Raw genomic sequence first — 18,256 nt, 5'->3', positions numbered from 1 at the left:
TAATGTATCCCACTGTATATAGTGTTTAATGAGAAAGTACAATTTACAAGATGAACAAAAGAATGAATTATTCCATGTTTCACTGTTTTTGTCAGCATGTTAATGAAATAAAGATAGACATGCTTTATCTACACTATTCATGAAGCTCAGACTCTAATCAGAGGTTTGTTGTTATTTTTGGCTCTCATACACACACAAAAAAAGGCAGAAACCATTTTTAAAAATCTTTTAAACCTCCGCAGGTAGAAAGAAGGCAATGGCTTTACATAGTTAGCTGCTTGTCAGTTTAAAGTAACTAAAAGAACCAGTGCAAAACATCTCAGCCTCATTTTCCTCTGGCGGAAACCAAGGCGTTTCCACCATGGATTAGTGGAACTATAATAGTGTACACCAGGGGGGATTAGGCCCTGTGGTGCAAATATAAGAATTTCCAATTGCAAACACCAGTATGGAAACATTTTCCCCATCTCTCTCTGTTGTGTTACTGTCCACTTCTAATATTCTGTCATTTCAAAGGATATTAACATATGTATTCAGCAAGTAGAAAGACATCAACTTGTCTCCCTGGCAAAAAACTCTTTTCTACCCAAGCACTGAATTCACAGTTACAGCTAACTGAAATGCTATAAACACAGACAGGCTTCATTTTCAAAGAGGGTCTTTTGGGTCCCTTTGAGGGACCTTTGAGTCCAAATATATTGACATTCTACTCAAGGGCCAATATCTGCTCATTATCCAAAAAATATGTTGCTGATAACTTCAACAACTGTTTTACAAATTCCTAGGACATTATGGGTCCTGGTCCTGGTCCTTTTTGTTGCAGATATTTCCCCTTAAATGTACACTTTAGCAGTGAGCTATTATGGAATTGATGGGAAAAAAGATTCTTTCTTGTTTCTCTGGGACAGCAGTGCATCAACAGTCATTATTTAATAAAGAGATGTATCCTTTTTCCCCTTGGAAGAAAAAGACTCCGCTTACTTCACAATAACCTTGTGCACGGCAGACTTACAAGCTTTCATGCACAGCTCATGTCAACCTGGTCAGAAGTAATTATGCAGGTAACCTTGCTACAAAACAAAAAGGTGCACAGTGTCATCAGTCTGATTTAAAATCACAAACACACGGAGAAAGAGTTGTGCAATTTTTCTGAATTAGAGAAAATCATCACACTTAAAAAATATAGCTTAGCCTGTTCTAATCACAAGCAAAGTTTAAAAATAAAAACAAACATACAAAAAGCTCAATCACATGCCTTTATGCTACATCTCAGTGTGGTGAGAAGCTTGTAATAGAATGGCCTGGCCAAAAAACACACCAAATGCACTACTAGCAGCAGTTGCCAGGTTGACCCTTACCCTGCTTCACTTGGGTAAAACTCCCTTTGATATCAGCCAGAGCAAGTTTTGTTCCTCACTACATCAAAAATTCAAGAAAGAAAATCTCATCTTGCGACTCTCTTGCATGCAGCTGGAAACTGGCTCTGACCACAATTTGCTGAGGATCTTTATTGTAGCATATGGAAACAAACTAAAATCACAGTTTTCTGCCCTTTAGGGACAAATCAACTATTATTTGTCTAATCACTGTAGCTTTTAACGGGAAAAAAAGAAACACACTAAACCATCCTGATGTTGCATGTAATGCAGAGCATATTACTTGCTTACTCCATTTCTTGTGTGCACACCTGACACACACGCATGTGCATGTTAATTTTTACTACCCAAGAGAAACCTTGGTTTGTTTAGATTTGAGATGAAAAATAGTGTTCCATCATCATATGACATTCTAAAAAAGCTGACATTTACAGAGCTCTTTCCAAATGTGTTCATTAAACACTGCATGCATCTTACAGCCATATGCAGCAGTATAATTTACAGTGTATATTTCGTAGGTTTCTTTTTCTGTTTTACCCACTGATTATTATGTGCTGTAAAACCTCAATTATCCAAACTAGTCAGGGAAATGAAAAAGGGAAATAAAAAGTAGGTGATGGAAAAGTCTATGTTAACAAATGCCATAGAAAAAGTGGTCCATGCAACATCAGGAGGAAGAGAAATTTCAGTGTTATTAATGCCCTTTCTCTCCTTACAAAAACATTATTAGTATGAAGAAAAAGCACCAAGTGGTAACTAAACAGTCTCCCCCATTTGTAGCATGTTCTTACAAGCAGCAGGCATTTAAAAACACTGTGGACAAATGCACTGCAAATTTTATCTTCATTTTCCCTGTGCAAACTCATAGACCTTGATGGTATAGCACAGATGAAAATAACAGATGAATTTTTGACCAGATGATAACAGGAAAGACTTTAAAGATAAAAGAGTATTTCTGGAAATTTCTACCCATAACAAGTTGAACTACCTCATTCAATTCTTCCATGGTGGGCAGAATTACAGGACTAAAATGTCTGCTGATATAAATGGAAACTTTCCCAAGTAATTTCAGCTTTCTCCATTTACATCCCAGAAATATATACATACTTTTGGCACCCAAGTGATCTTACTTATACTCCAAACAGTTGCAAGCACAAAATTCTGTACCTGAAAAAATCACAGATGCAGCTACGAATTATTTTTAGTGTCTCAGACCAGTAAAGTTGAGATGGTGAAATTTAGTAAATCATTCCTGCTTAAAGGAAAAAAGAGGATATGCAAAGACATAACAATATAAAAAGCCCAAATTGTACAGTGACTTTTCTAAGCACAGTATTAAATGTGCACACTTGTTTTAAGTGTCCACCACTTTCTCATACTCAGTGATTTTTACTGCATGTTAAAGTGCTAGCCTTCGCCAAATTCTGTCGTCCAAAATTGCTAACCAGTGTTTTTTAAGGCTAGTAATTTCTTATCAAAGTGATTCCAGTTGATTTGTCCTGACACCATTACAAGTTTTTTGTGTTTGTGACTCTTCATTGCTGCTATCATGAATACACATCTCCATGTGATGTTCTGAAGTGTCCACGGCCTGCACAGTTTTTGAATGCTGAGGAAACCCAGCAGATGTTTCTAACCTCTCTGGTGCAGGACAATCCTGTGCTTGCTTTCAAAAAGTTGGCTTCTTTGCAGCAGCTTGTGTATTCGTCTTGATTTGCTTCTTTGCTGAGTAGTAATCTAGAGAAGAACATGTAAACAGACTGAATTACAACTGCAACAGCGATAAAGGCTGCTTCAAAGAAATCTCTCAAATCTTGTTTTCGTGTTAAAGAAGTCATTTAGACTCCTCTAAGGCTTGTGAATGAACAAAATTAATACCCTTAGTATGTTCCACATAAAGCTGTGTAATACCAAGCAAAACAAAGGAAATGTGCTGGCTTTTATCCAGTTAAGATCAAAAGACTTTCAACCCTATTACACAAGCTGAGCAATGTGACATTTTACTCCACCTTTTAGCTCTACTATGTCAGTGCTTTTCAGTGAGAAAGAGTTATTTTTTTCACCTTAAAAATAACAAAAAATACTCTGTAAAATGTCATTGAGAGAAACTATATTTATGGGGCACTTTATTTCTGCTGGTCAAATGGTCAAATGCAAGTTCAGGGAGGACTGCGTAAAACCTTGCACTATCACTGAATTATAACTCATTCTTCATTTAGACAGTAAGTGCTGTAGCTTAAGAGAATACCCTTTACTTTTCCATACATTCATGTGGTTGAAACTTTGTTTCAGGTGTAAATGTAAGTCAACTTGAATTACAGAACTGCAATTACAAAAAAGGGTTTATATAAGAATTATCTCCCTGCCTCCCAATCTTGCACTGAAACATTCTTTTCAGGTAAATAGGGCAAAATGTACTGAAATAGAAGCTAGATGCATATTTATATTTAGAGTTAATGGGGTTTACTTTGTGTAAATCATTTGTATTCATACTAATGAAACTGTTCCAATTTAAACCAATTGAGGATGTGGGCTTCTTGATGTTTAAACTTGAGCTTTCTGTAGAGTCAAATTGGCAGCATAAATTCTTGTATTATTTTTGGTACTGAATATTATTGGCAGGAGGACTGGAATCCAACAGGCTTTCACAGCCAAGCTTGTGCAAGGGGATGCCTGCAGCCAGCTTCCTTAGGGATATATATGTCCGCATGGCACTGTGTGATGGAGCACAGCAATACCTGAGCTAGCTCTGAGCCAAGCTTCTGGAGCAGCACTTGGTCTCAAGGAAAGTGTATTCTCCCAGGCAGGAGCACACACAGCTAATTCTGTAGAAGAGCAAGTCCCTCTATTGCTACAGCTCACTGCAGTCTCTCAGCATAGCAGCAGAGAAAAGGAGTACCAGCAAGAAAAAAGCATACACTGCAAAATGTAATCCTTATTTCTCCTATTTAAAAGACTTCTATACAGCTATCCTCCATTTTATTTTAGGAAAAGAAATACATTAAGGTTAATGATTAGTAGATGAGAAAATTTAGAAAAGACTTAAATAATAATTATTCCCATTTCATCCTGTGAAGGATTTCAGCCAGAGCCCAGCTGCTCAGACACCGCATGCCTCACAGCTGAGCCCAGTTTCAGAATTGATGGGGGCACTTAATAGCCAGGGAGATGCAGGTTCCCCAGAGCCATATTCAGAAAGTCTAGTCTCTACCTAAGACACTAAACAGAGTCTGTGGAAATTGGCTGGTTTGCCTGTGGGACTCTAAAGAGCACTTGCACTGGCATTAAGTAATGTACTGAATAGGACTATGCTGCCTGCAGCCTGTCAGTCGGAAAACCTGGGCACAGGCACCAAGGAGGGAATGATTTCTGTTGTTTAAATATACTTACCTAAATGACTGCTTTCCTTTCCACCCCATTTTCTCCCATCTACCTTACAGAAAATAGAGTTTTTGAACTATCTGCTTCAGAAGCAAGGCCTCTAGTGAAAACACAGGATTGTTAACGATTTTCTCGACCTTGACCTTTAGCAAAGGAGACTTATGAATGTCTCCCAGAAGACCCAAGGTCTAAGTGTATCAGGCTGAAACAGGCCAAAAGGTTTGGAAAAGAAGAAAAGTATAAAGTTGGCATGGTTCATCAACCCTGGTTAGTGAAAAGAAAAAAAAAAAGGAGAAAAAGGAAAATGTGAAAAAGACTTGGTGCCTGCAGCTGAGCTGCTTTTTGAACTTGAGGCTCTCCCAGAAAACTGAACCTGGGTTCACACTGGGACCACACTGGGACCACAATGAAATGGAGAGAATGGAGATGGGGTAGTGTACATAAAAGGGGTGGGAGATAGAAGGGAAAACCTACTTTCATGCTGGTTAGTTCTCTGCGTGTCTGAGGAGTCAAATACAGCAAGAAAACCTCTGCTCCTTCCACTCTAGAGGCGCCAACATCCACAAAACCCAATGGCTGGTTTTTAATATATTGATATTTATTTAATGGGCCACAGCTGTCTTTTAAAGTCTAAATTAAACACACATTGTTGGATCTTAATGTAAAGTATTACAGTGTTCTTGTTGACCAAGGGAGAATGCAGATAGCTGTTTTCAGATCAAATCCCAGACCCCAATACTACACTAACCTTCCATTATGGGATGGCAGAAGTTGAGCAAATGGGCAGAAGCGCAGGCTCAGACCATATCAGTAGGTATCGTTTTCCTGTAACACCATGTCTCAGTTTTGAATTAATTACTTCAGTCATGCCCAGAGGAAGGAGTTTGCTGCTGCTGGAGGGAAACTTCTAAGGCATCGTTCAGCTGGCAATACACAGAGCTGGCAATACATGGAGCTGGCTCTGTGTATGTGCCTCTGTATGTGCTGGAACGAGAGAGGAACCAGTCTCCAAGCTTCACCAAAAATGACAACTGTGAACGATTTTCCTGGCCCATCTCATAGACCCAGATTCCTTGGGGAGAAGGGTACTGTTGTTAGACTAAAGTGTTTTCTCTTATGAAAATATATGTGGGAAAGTGTTAAACTGTGCAGTGTGGTATTTTGGTTTCCACATCCCCTATTGAAATGTTTCTTGCCTGGGGAAAACAAAACGGAAGAAAAATATCCCCTGGAAATATCTGCATAATTTACTCCCACACACCTAGTGAGAGATTTACAATTGAACAGCAGTTCCCTCAAACCATCACAACACTGTGCTCTGAATTACACTTCTGTACTCTTACCTGTAAATTATACTGTTAATTAGTTAATGGCTGTAAAGTGCTTTGGAGAAGAAAAGAGCACTCATTAAACATCATTGTTCTGTACTCTAGTGTACAATGTTCCACTCTTCATTAATCTTCAATCTCTTCCTGAACCTCTCTCCAGCAATTAAGTTTTATACCCTCAAATAGCAAATTATTCTATTGTCTGACTTACTGAGATCAACATCACTGTTCAGAAAGTGTTTCCTGAAATCTTAACTTCAATTATCTTCTAGGCAATTTCAAGCTGGTGTCTCAAGTGAAATTCTCAAATTTCACTTCTTCTTTAGTCTGCATCTTGAAAACCTCAGTGTTGGATAAACCAAGAGCCCAAAAAGGACAAGGGTAAATAATCTATGGGATTAGATTTTCCAACAAGCTCAAATTTCTGTTGAGAACACGAGGGGTCAGATTTTCAGAAGAGCTCAGCATGCAGAATGCTGAGGACTTTTAAAAACCTAAAGCTCTTTTATGGGTGCTGAAACTCATTCCTTTGTACATCTGGCAGCAAGTCCTGGTTTAAAATTCTAAGCCCTGCTGCCACCTGGCCAAGTTTAAGATTGATATGCCCTTAAATATCCTGGATGCCTTCACAGACTATAATATTAAATCTGAAATTAGCAGGACAGCTGTCTGCTTTCTCCAGCTTTTGGTCTTTCTCCAGAAGGCCTGGCTGGGTGAATGGTGTTCCTTATTGCACTTGGGAAAGAGAGCACATGGCTAAACCTGTAAGCAACCAAAAAATCCAAACCTCCCATCTGATGGGCAACCCTGTTTTCCTGTTGGGCTCTTACTTGAGAAATAACTCCACTGCTTTTCTCACACCGCCTGTCTAACCATTCTAACCATCCTCCCGCAAGAAGAGGTCATTATCTTATTGCTCTGATACTGACAAGACCCAAACAGATCTTTAAGGGCCTAGAGGGTGGTTGTGGCACAGTGCCTTTGAAAAACACATCACATTCCCATTGATTAATAGTTTGTTTTCTTTCAGATGCTTTTTTGAAGGGCTGCACTTTCTTTAAGACCAGTTTATGGGCCTGCCAAAGAATTTCTAAACAGCTGCTGGAACTAGGTTTGATCACCTGAGCAATACCAAGGTCTCACACACATGTTAAAGATGTCTGTCTTCTTTTCTTTCCTTCTGGGATCCTCTTGGCTCCTGTTTTCATGGAAGTTTTGGGTTTCTCTGTCAGTGCTATCTGTGCAAAGTGGTGACTGTTGTCTTCCCTGTCCAGTGGCCAGTACAAGTGCTCCAGTGGTCTCTGAGCCTCTCCCACCATGCAGCTGTAGAAAGCAGGCACCTTGTGGCCTTCCAGCCCTTCCCACTGCAGGAGCCCCTCCGCTAGCCTGTACCGCAGGAAATCGAAGTTCCACTTCTGCTGGGCCCCCTTGACACTGTTGTGGAGCATGTGCTGGAAGTCCTGCTGCAGCTGCTTGTGGTCTACGGGGCCAAAGAGGTTCCTCCGAGCATATGCTGTCTTCCCTGGCCTCCGCTCCATCTTTTCTCCTCTGTGCTGCTCTCTGGTGAGTATGTACAGTGGCGATTCCCTGCCAAGGACAGAAAGACCATCAGCCACACTTTGCATGTTCCATTTATAGATGCTGCGTGCTTTTTACAAGGGACTGTGGCAGTAACCTCCGATGCTTTATCTAAAGATACTAAAGAAATTATCTAAAGTTACTAAAGAAATTTATCCCAGTCTCCAGCCCAGAGTGAGAATTGCCGTCGACTTCTACAGGATGCATCTGTGGCAGCAGCTTTGACAGGGAACAGGTAAGTGTGAAATGCCTTCTTCACCTCTTTTGTGCCTCCTTTATACCAAGCGGTGGGGGGGGGGCGGGGGGACGGGGGGGACGAGGGGGGGGACGGGGGGGGGACCGGGGGGGGGGGCAAAGGGGCAGAGTCACACAAGGAAGTGGAGAACGCTCCTTGAGAACACTCCTTGAGGCCGTGACTGTTATTTTCTTTTGTTATGCTCTGTTTACATTGCCTAACAGTGGGCAGTCTTGTTTTGGGGACTCAGACTGCTGTGAGTTGCTGCAGTAGGAATTGCAGCAAAAGAGAGCACAGGGGTGGCACTTAAGTCTAGCAAGAGTATTATCTTAAACAAGGGAAAGGGACTGAAAAGGAGGCATTCCAGGACAAAGAAGGGTGATGGAAATCAGAAAAACATAGAAAATCAGAAAAACATTCTACAGCACTTTTACAGCAAAGGTGGTATTACTTTCCTAACTACTCCAACCATTCTTTTTTCAGCATCGATCAAGAAGGAAGCTAAAGATGATCAGAGCTATCACTTATTTCTTGCCTGACATTTTCATTCCCCTTTCCTCAAGTAATTGCCTGAGAAATGGTTTCAGTCACAGACACAAACTGGGTCTTGTTTCCTGTAACGGCAAATCCCATTCAAGCACCTGTGGGTGGACTTCCCACCAGGAAGGCCAGCATGGTGACAGAAAAGATGGGGTTTGCACCCTCCCCTGGCAGGTAAGGTGGGGACATAGCAAGACAGAGGAGAGAAATCGTGCACTTTGTCAATTTCATAGGCCGGTAAGGGCATAAATATACCAAGCACATTCACCTACTAATTCCTGCTCAGATCTTTAATTTCTGGAAGAGCTTGAAGATAGATCTTAAAGGTCGTTCAATTCTTTCTCTCTGCATCCACAGAACTCAGCCCCTCTTCCAAGCTGTGATGTGTAACAGCAGACAGGCTAGAAAGAAACCTCAGAGGGACATTAGCAAACAGCCACATTTTGGATTTGTTGCACTACTGAGTTCTGAAGAGATTGAATTCTGAAGAATTTGCCACCAAGCTAAGAGAGGCTAACCAGTAATTTGTCTACGGATCATGCAAATAGTCTAAACTGAAGCAGCAGAGCTCCTACAGAACCACAAGCTTTGGGCTTGGTCTCCAACATCCCAAAGAGTGCTTCAGCCGCAGCAGACACAAACCCAGATTTAATTTGTGTAACCACCCCTCCATATTATTTTTGCAGGGTTGTATCTAATCTAAGTGAACTCTGAGCATCCCCTGGCAGTCATGCCCAAGTGCTCACTCTGAGACCGTCGCTTTGTGGCTACAGTATCAATAGCTTGTCGGCAACAGGGCACTGCTAACAGGTTATCTGGTTCTGCACATAGTCTGCAGAAGAAAACTTGGGCAGCAAGGGGATGTGGCCACCTCCTCCCAGGTGAAATTTGAGTGTCAGTTTTGCAGTTGATAATGCAACCCAACAGCAGAGCTCCAGAGGCAGAGAGGCTCCTGCATCCATTTGTGAACCTTATTCCTTGCCCTTGGTGGCTCTGAAACTGTGGCCTGCAAATGCATGGCCCACAGCTGCTGGAAATTAAAGCAGAGACTGCCAGGTCTAGCTTGCCCTTCTGGTGCATGTATTTATTTCCAAGTGTCGTGTGCAGTTCTCTGGAGGCTGATGGCTCCCAAGTGCAAAGACAGGGACATGGGAGCTCTGGGATGGGAAGCAGAGAGGCGCTGCTCAGAGAGGCCCATCTGGGGCTCATCATTAGGGTTAACATGACCACGCTGCCTCCTGGGCTCCAGCCAGCTCCCGTTGGTGGTATCACACCATGCCATGTAGCTACCCCAACCCATTTGGTGTGTGCCACCAGCACTCTGCCCCATGGGGACACAGCTGACAGCTGTCCACCAGATGCTCCTTGCTCCTACCAGGTCCTAGCACTTTCCCAAGAAGCATCTGAGAGCACACCAACAAGAAAAATCCTCTAAGTAGCATCGAGAATCCCAAAACCTAACTCAAACTTTTCCTGGAGCTGTGTGCAGCCTTGCCCTCAGCCGTGGGGATGCTCAGCAGTGCTGGTTGTCACTGCAGCTAACAATAATCACACTGCTGCTCTGTTGCTTTTTCATCTGGTGCCAAGCCCCCAGCAGCTTAATCTAAGCTCATTCAAAGGCAATCTGTCAGCCTCAGAAAAGGATAGACAGTGCTTTGAAAGAAACATGCACTAGGAATTGTATTAGGAATTGTCCTTTTGTAATAAGTGAATATGGAAGAAAGAAGGTATTTATCAAACATTTGTGGCCTTCACTATTTTTTAAAAATTTTAATAGCACATATGAATGAACCAGAAGAGAATCTGCCTTGCTCTGTTCCTGATTACAGGAACACGGAAAGAGCTGCTCCAGTGCAGGCTACGAACCCAGTGCCTTGTCTTTAAGGCTGTCTAATCCCAGGTGTTTCAAAAGAAGATAAAAAGCCTGCAGAGAGGATAATTATAGACTAACCTTTCCCTACGGAAAGTTTCCTCCTAATGTTCTTAATTATGTCATGAATCATAAATGCTTATAACTCTTCTAAACTTACATCATACGTATATACGGACTGTTGTCGTTTCCATTACTCATAGTCACATCCATGGTGAAACGCTGGCTTGGCTGAAGTAAGCGCAAGTTTACTGCCGCAGAGCTGGGATGCTTTTTTGCAGAGCTCTTTCCAGGTCTCATTTCCAAAGCTGCACTGTCACTGCTCCCACACACTGGTCTGAGCTGCAGGGGTGTGTTAAAACACCTGTAAAACTAGACAGAAATGCTTCTGAAGTGCAGAAATATTATTGCTAGGGTCTTCTCTTTCTTAATCCATGGTTTCTAAGAACAAGCGGCAAGCCCCATCCTGCCAGCCTTACACCTTACTTACTTACTACTTACTTACACATTACACGAGCATTCCTACTAGTGCCAAGACACAGGACAAAAAGCTGAAGGATGGGGCTCTGCGCTACCAGTGGCCATGCCTGTTTTTTCCCCAGATCTGGGCTAGCTTGAATGAGCTGGAAAAGAAATATAAATTTCCCCACTTGCTTCATGAGTCAAGCTTTTAGAATGTTAGTGGAATGGTGGGTTGTAGTTATGAATTTCCCATGCACGCATGATTTTAAATAAATAAATAAGAGATGACGCTATCGGAATGGATGCTGTGGATTTTTTGCCTTTTTTCTTTCAGTGAAAGCCTAGTCCCTACATGATTTGAACACCAAGTGAGCATTGCTAGCCATAAATGCTGTTTTCCATCATAGGTGCTTGTGTCCCTCCTCTAACCCATTTTTCAAACCTGTGCTAGGAAAGGGCAGCCCTTCCCTGGGGGCGCAGGGGCAGCCCCCTTGCTGGTCTTGTGGCCACAACAAGGTGCCTTCCTTTGCCCTGAACACCACCTACCCCATTTTGGGCCCCCCTCTGCCAGGCGGAGCTCACTTACACTCATGCCCATGGCCCTGCAGCATGAGGCCCCGTGGCCACCCGCAGTTGGCCCTGGCCTGCCTGGCTGCAGGGTACCAAGCTTCTGCGGGATGCTGAGGGGTCGGGGGAGCAGGCGCTGCTCACCTGCACAGCACAGAATGATTCCTGGTGTTCAGAGGGAACCTCCTGTCTGCCAGTTTGTGCCCAGTGCCTCTTGTCCCCTGGCACTGGCACTGCTGAAATGAGCCTGGCTCTGTGCTCCTGGCCCTCGATCACCTGTGTCACCCTGTGCCCTTGGGACGGCGCATGCAGGCTGGAGCCCTTGTGCCAGCCCCCACAACCCTGCCATGGTGGCTCCAGCTGTGAGGTGGTTTTGCTAAAGCAGCATGGACCAGGCTGGCTTGGCACAAGGGTGCTGGGTGTCTGTGGCACGCCTGTTTATATATCATCACCATCAACAGCGTATTTTCCTGAGCTTTGGCAATACTTAGCATTTCTACAGAAGTAAAGTGTTTTCATGTTTGAATTTCCCAGTTGCTCCCAGAAGATGTGTGAGGCAGACTGAACAAGCCCTTTGAGGGAAGGTAGGCCTGTATTCCTTACTCTGTTTTCCAGGTCCTGATACACAGGGAGAAGCGGGAGGCGTTTTGTTAGCATTAGGGGAACTCTGTCTTTGGTGTTTACATTTCTGAATTTGAAAGGCCTGCTTGTTTTTATTCCTCTGGGTTTCTATACTGATGTTCGAGAGCTGGGAGAGAGGGAAGGACTGGAGAGAGGCTATGGTTTTCTGTAGTTTATTTACAAACCAGGCAGAAAAATAGCACTGATGATCAGAAAGATGAGTCTGGGAAGCATCCCCCAGGACAGATGCCAGGACAACTCTGAGCTGTTCCCATCACAGCATCCCACAGGTCTAACCAGCCTCCACAGCAGGCTCTGCACCAGCCTCCCATAGCATCCTTAGGAATCCTGACCCACTGCCACACGTGCCCTTTCTGCACACCCCAGCCCACCAGCCACGAGTCCAGCATGGGGAATGGCTGTGCGGGGACTCTGCAGTGGGAAGGTGGCCATCGGGTGCCAACAGATGGCTGAAACCACACATTTCAGCCCCCACACCCATGGGCTTTTTGAGAAAGCCTCATGTTTTAAGAAAATTTTTCTTGAGATTGTTCCTTTGTCGAATCACAAGCTATGAAACCGTATGTTTCAGTGGCAACATCTATTTTTATTGTAGTCTAGGTAGCATAATTTCCTTCTGAAGTAACAGAGCCATTTATGTTAGGGTTTTGTTTGTTTCACAGCAAATTGAAGTCTTTGGAGACAATTCCTTTTTTTATTTTTATTTTTTCTGGATTTCTAGTTGGGCAGGGGGAAGCTCAAATTAATAATATAGTTCGTGGTGTAACAGCATTTAATCACGTGCCTTATCTTAGGCACATGGATATATTTATGCCAAATGCTGTGAATCATCCTTTTAGCCATTTCAAATCATGACCTGAGGTTTCATGAGATTATAGAGGCAATTCATATTTAAGCATCACCTCATCCTCAAGGTTCTGCTTTTGGTTTGCAGCGTTTTCCTTGCAGCAGAGATTGCTTTCCAAAGGATTATTCTCCAAGTTAGGTTTCCCATCCATTCTGAATTTCTGAGATCACTCGTCCTTTGATGTCTCTCAGTCTCAACTTGATCCCCAGATACTGCCCTACAATTTATCAGTAGGAGGAGTAGACGGTGGGGTGACGTAAGGGCTTGCAGCAGAAAGAAGGCCATATGTATGCTCCTTTCTTTTTGTTATGCACTGGTCGCATCCTCCCTAGCCTTTGATCCATTGAGATCAGCACTTTAAGATGTGATGCCGCCTTTAAAGTTCTAGATGAGAAAAAAAAAAGGTTAAGGATGGCTGGAGCACCAGCATAGTACATCTTTACAAAAATATTTTTTTTCTCATTTCTGGTTGTATAGAGTTTTGGAGCTTCCTGATTTGGTGCATGCCAATAAGACTTAAATTTAAAAAGAATACAGTTTTTGTATTCCTGAACAGTATGTGATATCTAGAACCAAAAACTGAGGAAAAATGAAGGACAGTTGTAGGTTGGTGAGAAAGAATCATTAATGCAAGGCAAATGTGACAAATGTGAAAAGTGACATTTACATTGTTATATTAGTTTTGGTCTCTGTGCAATGCTAAGAACTTGTGTTTTCTGTAACTTGTAGCCTTTATGAAGTGTGAGTGGACCAAAAGACAAATTGCTGCATGAGGCCAGAATTCTCTAATAGTGTGTGCCTTGAAAAATGTTACTGAGTAAGTTCCTATCTTCAATTAATTTTATAAGTGGAAAGATAAATGGAGAATGAAGAATCAGTGCTCCGTTATCTGTTCACCTGTTCACTAGAGATTAATTTTCAGATAGGCTCAGGAATATATACTATAACATAAAACCAGACATAAACACAGGAAAAATTAAGGACTGGACTATCACCCACACTCCATTTATCCTCTTACACTACATTTAAAATACCATCACAGAAACTAGGCCCTGTATGATTTTGAGGGCATAGGAAAACTCCAGATTTTTTTCTCCCCACTTTTTCCCCCAAAGCAGGTATTCCATTAGTTTTTATGTCTGCAATGCTCCTTGCTTATTGAAACAATGCTACTTTTACTCTCTTAATCCTCTTAAGTAAAAACATAGCTGGGAGACTCTACTTTGGGAGGGAGCGGGAGAGAGCCCTCTCTGCAGGGAGAAAAAAGAGGATGGTGACTGTGGGTGCTGGTTGTGAAAAGAAGCAGTGGTGTGGGTGGCTTCAACCTGGAAGGCAGTGACTCCGCCTCAGTACGTCAGGACTCCCACACTGCAGTTCTTGGTGCCCAGAGCTGCACAGGTGGGACAACTGTGTGCTTTGGCTGGATTCAGGATTGCACGATGGAGGATGAGGAGGGCAGGGAGAGCAGGAGAAATAGAGAATATATGGACTTCCTATAGAGAAGTGTGGTATCACTTAGCTGGTAGCTCTGTCAGTTCTGCATCCCCACTCCTCCACCCTGCCAGTGTAGCACAGGCAGCTCAGGGGAGCAGTGGTACCTGTGCCCATTCCCCCGTTGATGGATGGGAGCTGGAGAAGCACTGGGGTGGTCCATCTGCAAGAAGATAGGGTCAATGCGCTACCGTGCTACTGACCATCCAGGGCAGGTTTGCTAGGCACTGGCAGAATGTGGTAAAGCAGAATCTACCTGGAAGATGTCAGCCCAAACTGGTGTCTCCATTCCTCCCTTGCTTCTCTGCTGATGCCCTCCCATGTGTTATTGCAGGTTGGCAGAGCCAGAGAGGAGAGAGTTCGTGCACCAGCAGCAAAGGCAAACAGTGAGAGCTGCCAATCAAGAGTGTGCCCTGCTCTCTCCAGCCAGACAGGATGTGCTCTCTGCAGCAGGACAGCTGAGAATCAGGCAAATGAAGGTAAAGGTGCAGGAGAATTTGCTGTTTGCTTCTGGCTGTGACCTCAGGGCTTCCCTGTCACCAGAGTGTGCAAGAGGGATGTTTGGAGCTGCTCTGTGCCATGCCAGAATCAAATTTTTGGTACTCAGTCTTAGGGCAGCAAAATTCAATCATCCTGGGCATTGGGTCAATTTTTTCTCACATGACGAGCAGCAAGACTGCAAAATAAAGCTGTGTAAATTGGTAGTGTACTTCTAAAGAGGTGCTCTTGAACTATATTTTGTAATTTCATCTGCCTTCCTTCACTCCCACTCAGCCTTTCTTAAAAGGCTCCTTATTTTAACTGTATTTTCAGTGTTGTAATCCAGAATTCAACCCTTTGCTAAGGGTGAAAGCCACTGTGTTATGTTCTCAGTGAGTTCTGGAGAGCTTTGCAGACCCAGCAGGTATAGAGAAAATGAATTTATATAAGCTGGTTCTGTAAACAAAGCTTTTGGTTTGTCAAAACATTATCGAGATCCAAAGAGTCAGTGTGTTTCTCACTAGCTGCAAGGGTCAATTTTGGGCCAGTAGCATCAAGTGGTAGAAGGAGGGAAATGTTGCCAATGCTTGTCCTGCAGCCAGAGGCAGTGCACGGCTTCTGTTTATTTCCTGTCTGACAGTCAAACTTGACAGTGCATTTTCTGCCTTTTTTTCATTCTCCCAAAGCTGATAGAAACCTTAGGGAGGTGGGAAGGCAAAAGTGTTCTCATTTGAATACTGCCACCAGTGCTCCCTAAGCGTCAGAAGTGATGAACGTGCTTGTTAAGGATTTGTTGAGGATTTGCCCACTCTCCTGCCTAGTGAGCTGAGAGATGCATGTGATCTGTGGCTAGGCTAAAACTATGCATGCATTGAATGACCAGCTGGATGCTGCCAGATTAGAGTACATGACTGAGTTCTGTTTGCCTTCTGCACTGGCACTTTGATTTGGGCGTCTTTCCTTTATTCAGCTGCCAGTTTTCACAAAACTTGTGAAAACATAGTTTTCTTTGATATTTCTTCTCTTCTACCAAATGCACCAACAGATTCCAAAGCTGTTAGGGGAGGTTTGACAGCAGAGTGGATGAGTATAAATCTCATCTTCTTTGGAAAACTGGAAAAAAATGGCAGCTTATTAAGGATGTGACAAATGCAGTATGTTACGGATCTTACCTGCTTGCCTTGCCTCCTTTTTCTGCTTCATCCTGTATATATTCTGAGTGTGAGCATGAAACCATGCATAACAGGATGTAAGTTAGAGCATCTCATTGTCTCTAATGTTTATCTGGGAGGCCTGTGAGATCTGAGGAGCACAAAGATGACTGAGGTCTCCCTCACGAGAAAAAATTGGCCATGGTTATCCTACACCCTCTCATGAACTGGGATATGAACTTCTAGTGTATCACATGTTCGTTATCACCTCCACTCCATAAGCATTAGCTTGCTCCCTAGTATGGCTTTATTGGGTTTCAGATTGGACTCTTAGAGGTGGTGCCCTGCTGTGGTTTGGGGGACCATGTGCCAAAGGCTTTTTTCCCATCAACAGTATGAATGGGAAAGCATGAATTTTGGTGCTGTCCATACAACATTTCTTCAGCCCTTCCTCAGCAGGCTTTTAACCCTCAAACACCTGTACATGCTGTCATGCCATTCTCCAGGATATGCACCTCTTGCCACTTTGAACTGAAAAATAAGATAAATTAGGTCTTAAGTGCATCATACAGGGCTCAGTGGATACCTTGGGCCAAATGCTACCTTATGTGGATGTGGGCAGGATGTGCTGCTTAGTCTTAGTACCAGAGAGTGGTCCCTGTCTCTATTTCACTTAGCAGTGTAGATATTGTCTGTGTTTCTCCACCTCTGTTTTGTTAGCTGTCTTCAATCTTCATTCAGACAAAATGAGACTGTTCTACTATGATTATGGATTTGTAAGATCAAAGTGTGCAACAGCGAACAGTTACCTGTAGTAGTACAAAAAAGCCTATCTAAACATTAATCAGATTTTTTTTTTCACCAACCTGAACAGGTAAATAATTTTTCAGTTAAATAATAATTAAGGTGATGCATAGGGAAATTCTTTAAATGAAGATTTAAACCCTCGGCGATAAGGGTATGTGGTACACATGCTGCCAGTGGCCTTTGGGAAGAAGTTGACTCATCATGAGGAAGGTGTGCGGGGTTGCAGGTTGCCTCTGGAAAGGCATTTATTCAGGTAAGACTCCATGGTAGGCCTGTGTGAGTGAGCCTTTCGTGCGCAGCGTGGGATGGAGTGAAATGTGCAATATCAACATAGGAGACAATCTAAACCTGAGAAACATGGTAGTGCAGAGATTGTACTGCACGCTGTAGGTCATCATGACTTGGATTAGGCCTTTGAGTGACCTGGGAATGAAAATGAATTCCCCAAAGCCAATGGGAATGGGATGGACCAGTATAAAAGGGACTGGAGGGGTAGAGGTACTTGGTGAAGAAGTGACTTGCCGTTTTATTCAAGCTAGGGGCTGTGAAGGACAGAAGAGATCCAACACCAGGGACCAACCTTTCTGATGCAATGGTCTGGCTGGCACCCCTAGCTGGGGGCTGCTGTGGCCAGTGTGTGTGGTCATCTGGAGTCAGGCCTGATGGTGAGGGAGGAAGCTCACAGTGCAGAGCTTTGTTTTAGTTTATGTTTTTTGATTGATTTATTTTTTCTAGAGAAGGAACTTGCTTTGGTCAGTCAGAAGAGCAAAGGCTTCTATAACCTCCCTACCACCAAAGCTGATCCAGGTCTGTCAAGTCTTTGAAAAGCCACTATATTTGGAGATGCGTCTGACTCTTTACCCTAGGTCTCCCATTGGGGCCAGCACCAACGTCACTGGGAGAGGGTTTGGGCTAGCTCCGCTCAGTTTTGAAAAATTCCACCTTCAGTTTTGACCCTTTTCCAGCAGTTTTGCTCACACCCAGGACTGGGGGGCCTGCTTTCAGTCACCAAGCTGTGTCTGCAGCAATGTTGGCTGGAGTAAAATCTCAACATCCTTGAAGTCTGTGTGCTTCAGAACAGTGCCTGATCACCAGCAGGTGAAAGAGTGAAGTTTTCCTCTGTGTATAATACTATGGAATTCAGTCCATGGTGGGTGTTTTGTGCCTTCCCCTGGAGCATCTGGCGCTGATCACTGTCTGAGGCAGATGCTGAGCTAGATGAAGCATTGGTCTGCCCCAGTGTTGCAAAGCCTATGTTCCTGCCTCCCTGGTGGGCTAACGTCCTGTGATATCCTTCCAGCTGGTAACATGCCCAGGACAGAGTTTTAGCACCATCCGCCACTCGAGCTGTTTGCAGCCTCAGTGTAGCATTACCAAAAATAAAGCTGTTTGAATGAAACAAGTGCTTGGAAATGAGCTGTCTCTCTCCCACTCCTTTTTTCTCTCCCTCCGAGGGCGGCAAAGCGTGCAGAAGCAGAGGGAGCACAGTGTGGGGAGAGAG

The 18,256-nt window shown here is 43.4% G+C and overlaps 1 protein-coding gene across 1 annotated transcript; it reads right to left on the bottom strand.

Moving 5' to 3' along the window:
• LOC310891379 (cyclin-dependent kinase inhibitor 1-like) lies at positions 1–7,893 on the bottom strand. The gene is made up of 2 exons (XM_083819398.1): positions 7,233–7,893; positions 1–3,113 (listed from the first exon to the last, which is right to left on the bottom strand). Exons 1-2 carry the CDS (start codon positions 7,708–7,710, stop codon positions 3,046–3,048), a joined length of 546 nt encoding a protein of 181 aa, XP_083675524.1. The 5' UTR covers positions 7,711–7,893; the 3' UTR covers positions 1–3,045.
• Between the last annotated feature and the right edge of the window lie 10,363 nt (positions 7,894–18,256).

The sequence above is a fragment of the Anser anser genome (genome assembly GCF_964211835.1).
Source record: "Anser anser genome assembly, chromosome: 1".
Taxonomy (NCBI): domain Eukaryota; kingdom Metazoa; phylum Chordata; class Aves; order Anseriformes; family Anatidae; genus Anser; species Anser anser.
This window is presented reverse-complemented; position numbering and strand designations above follow the sequence as displayed.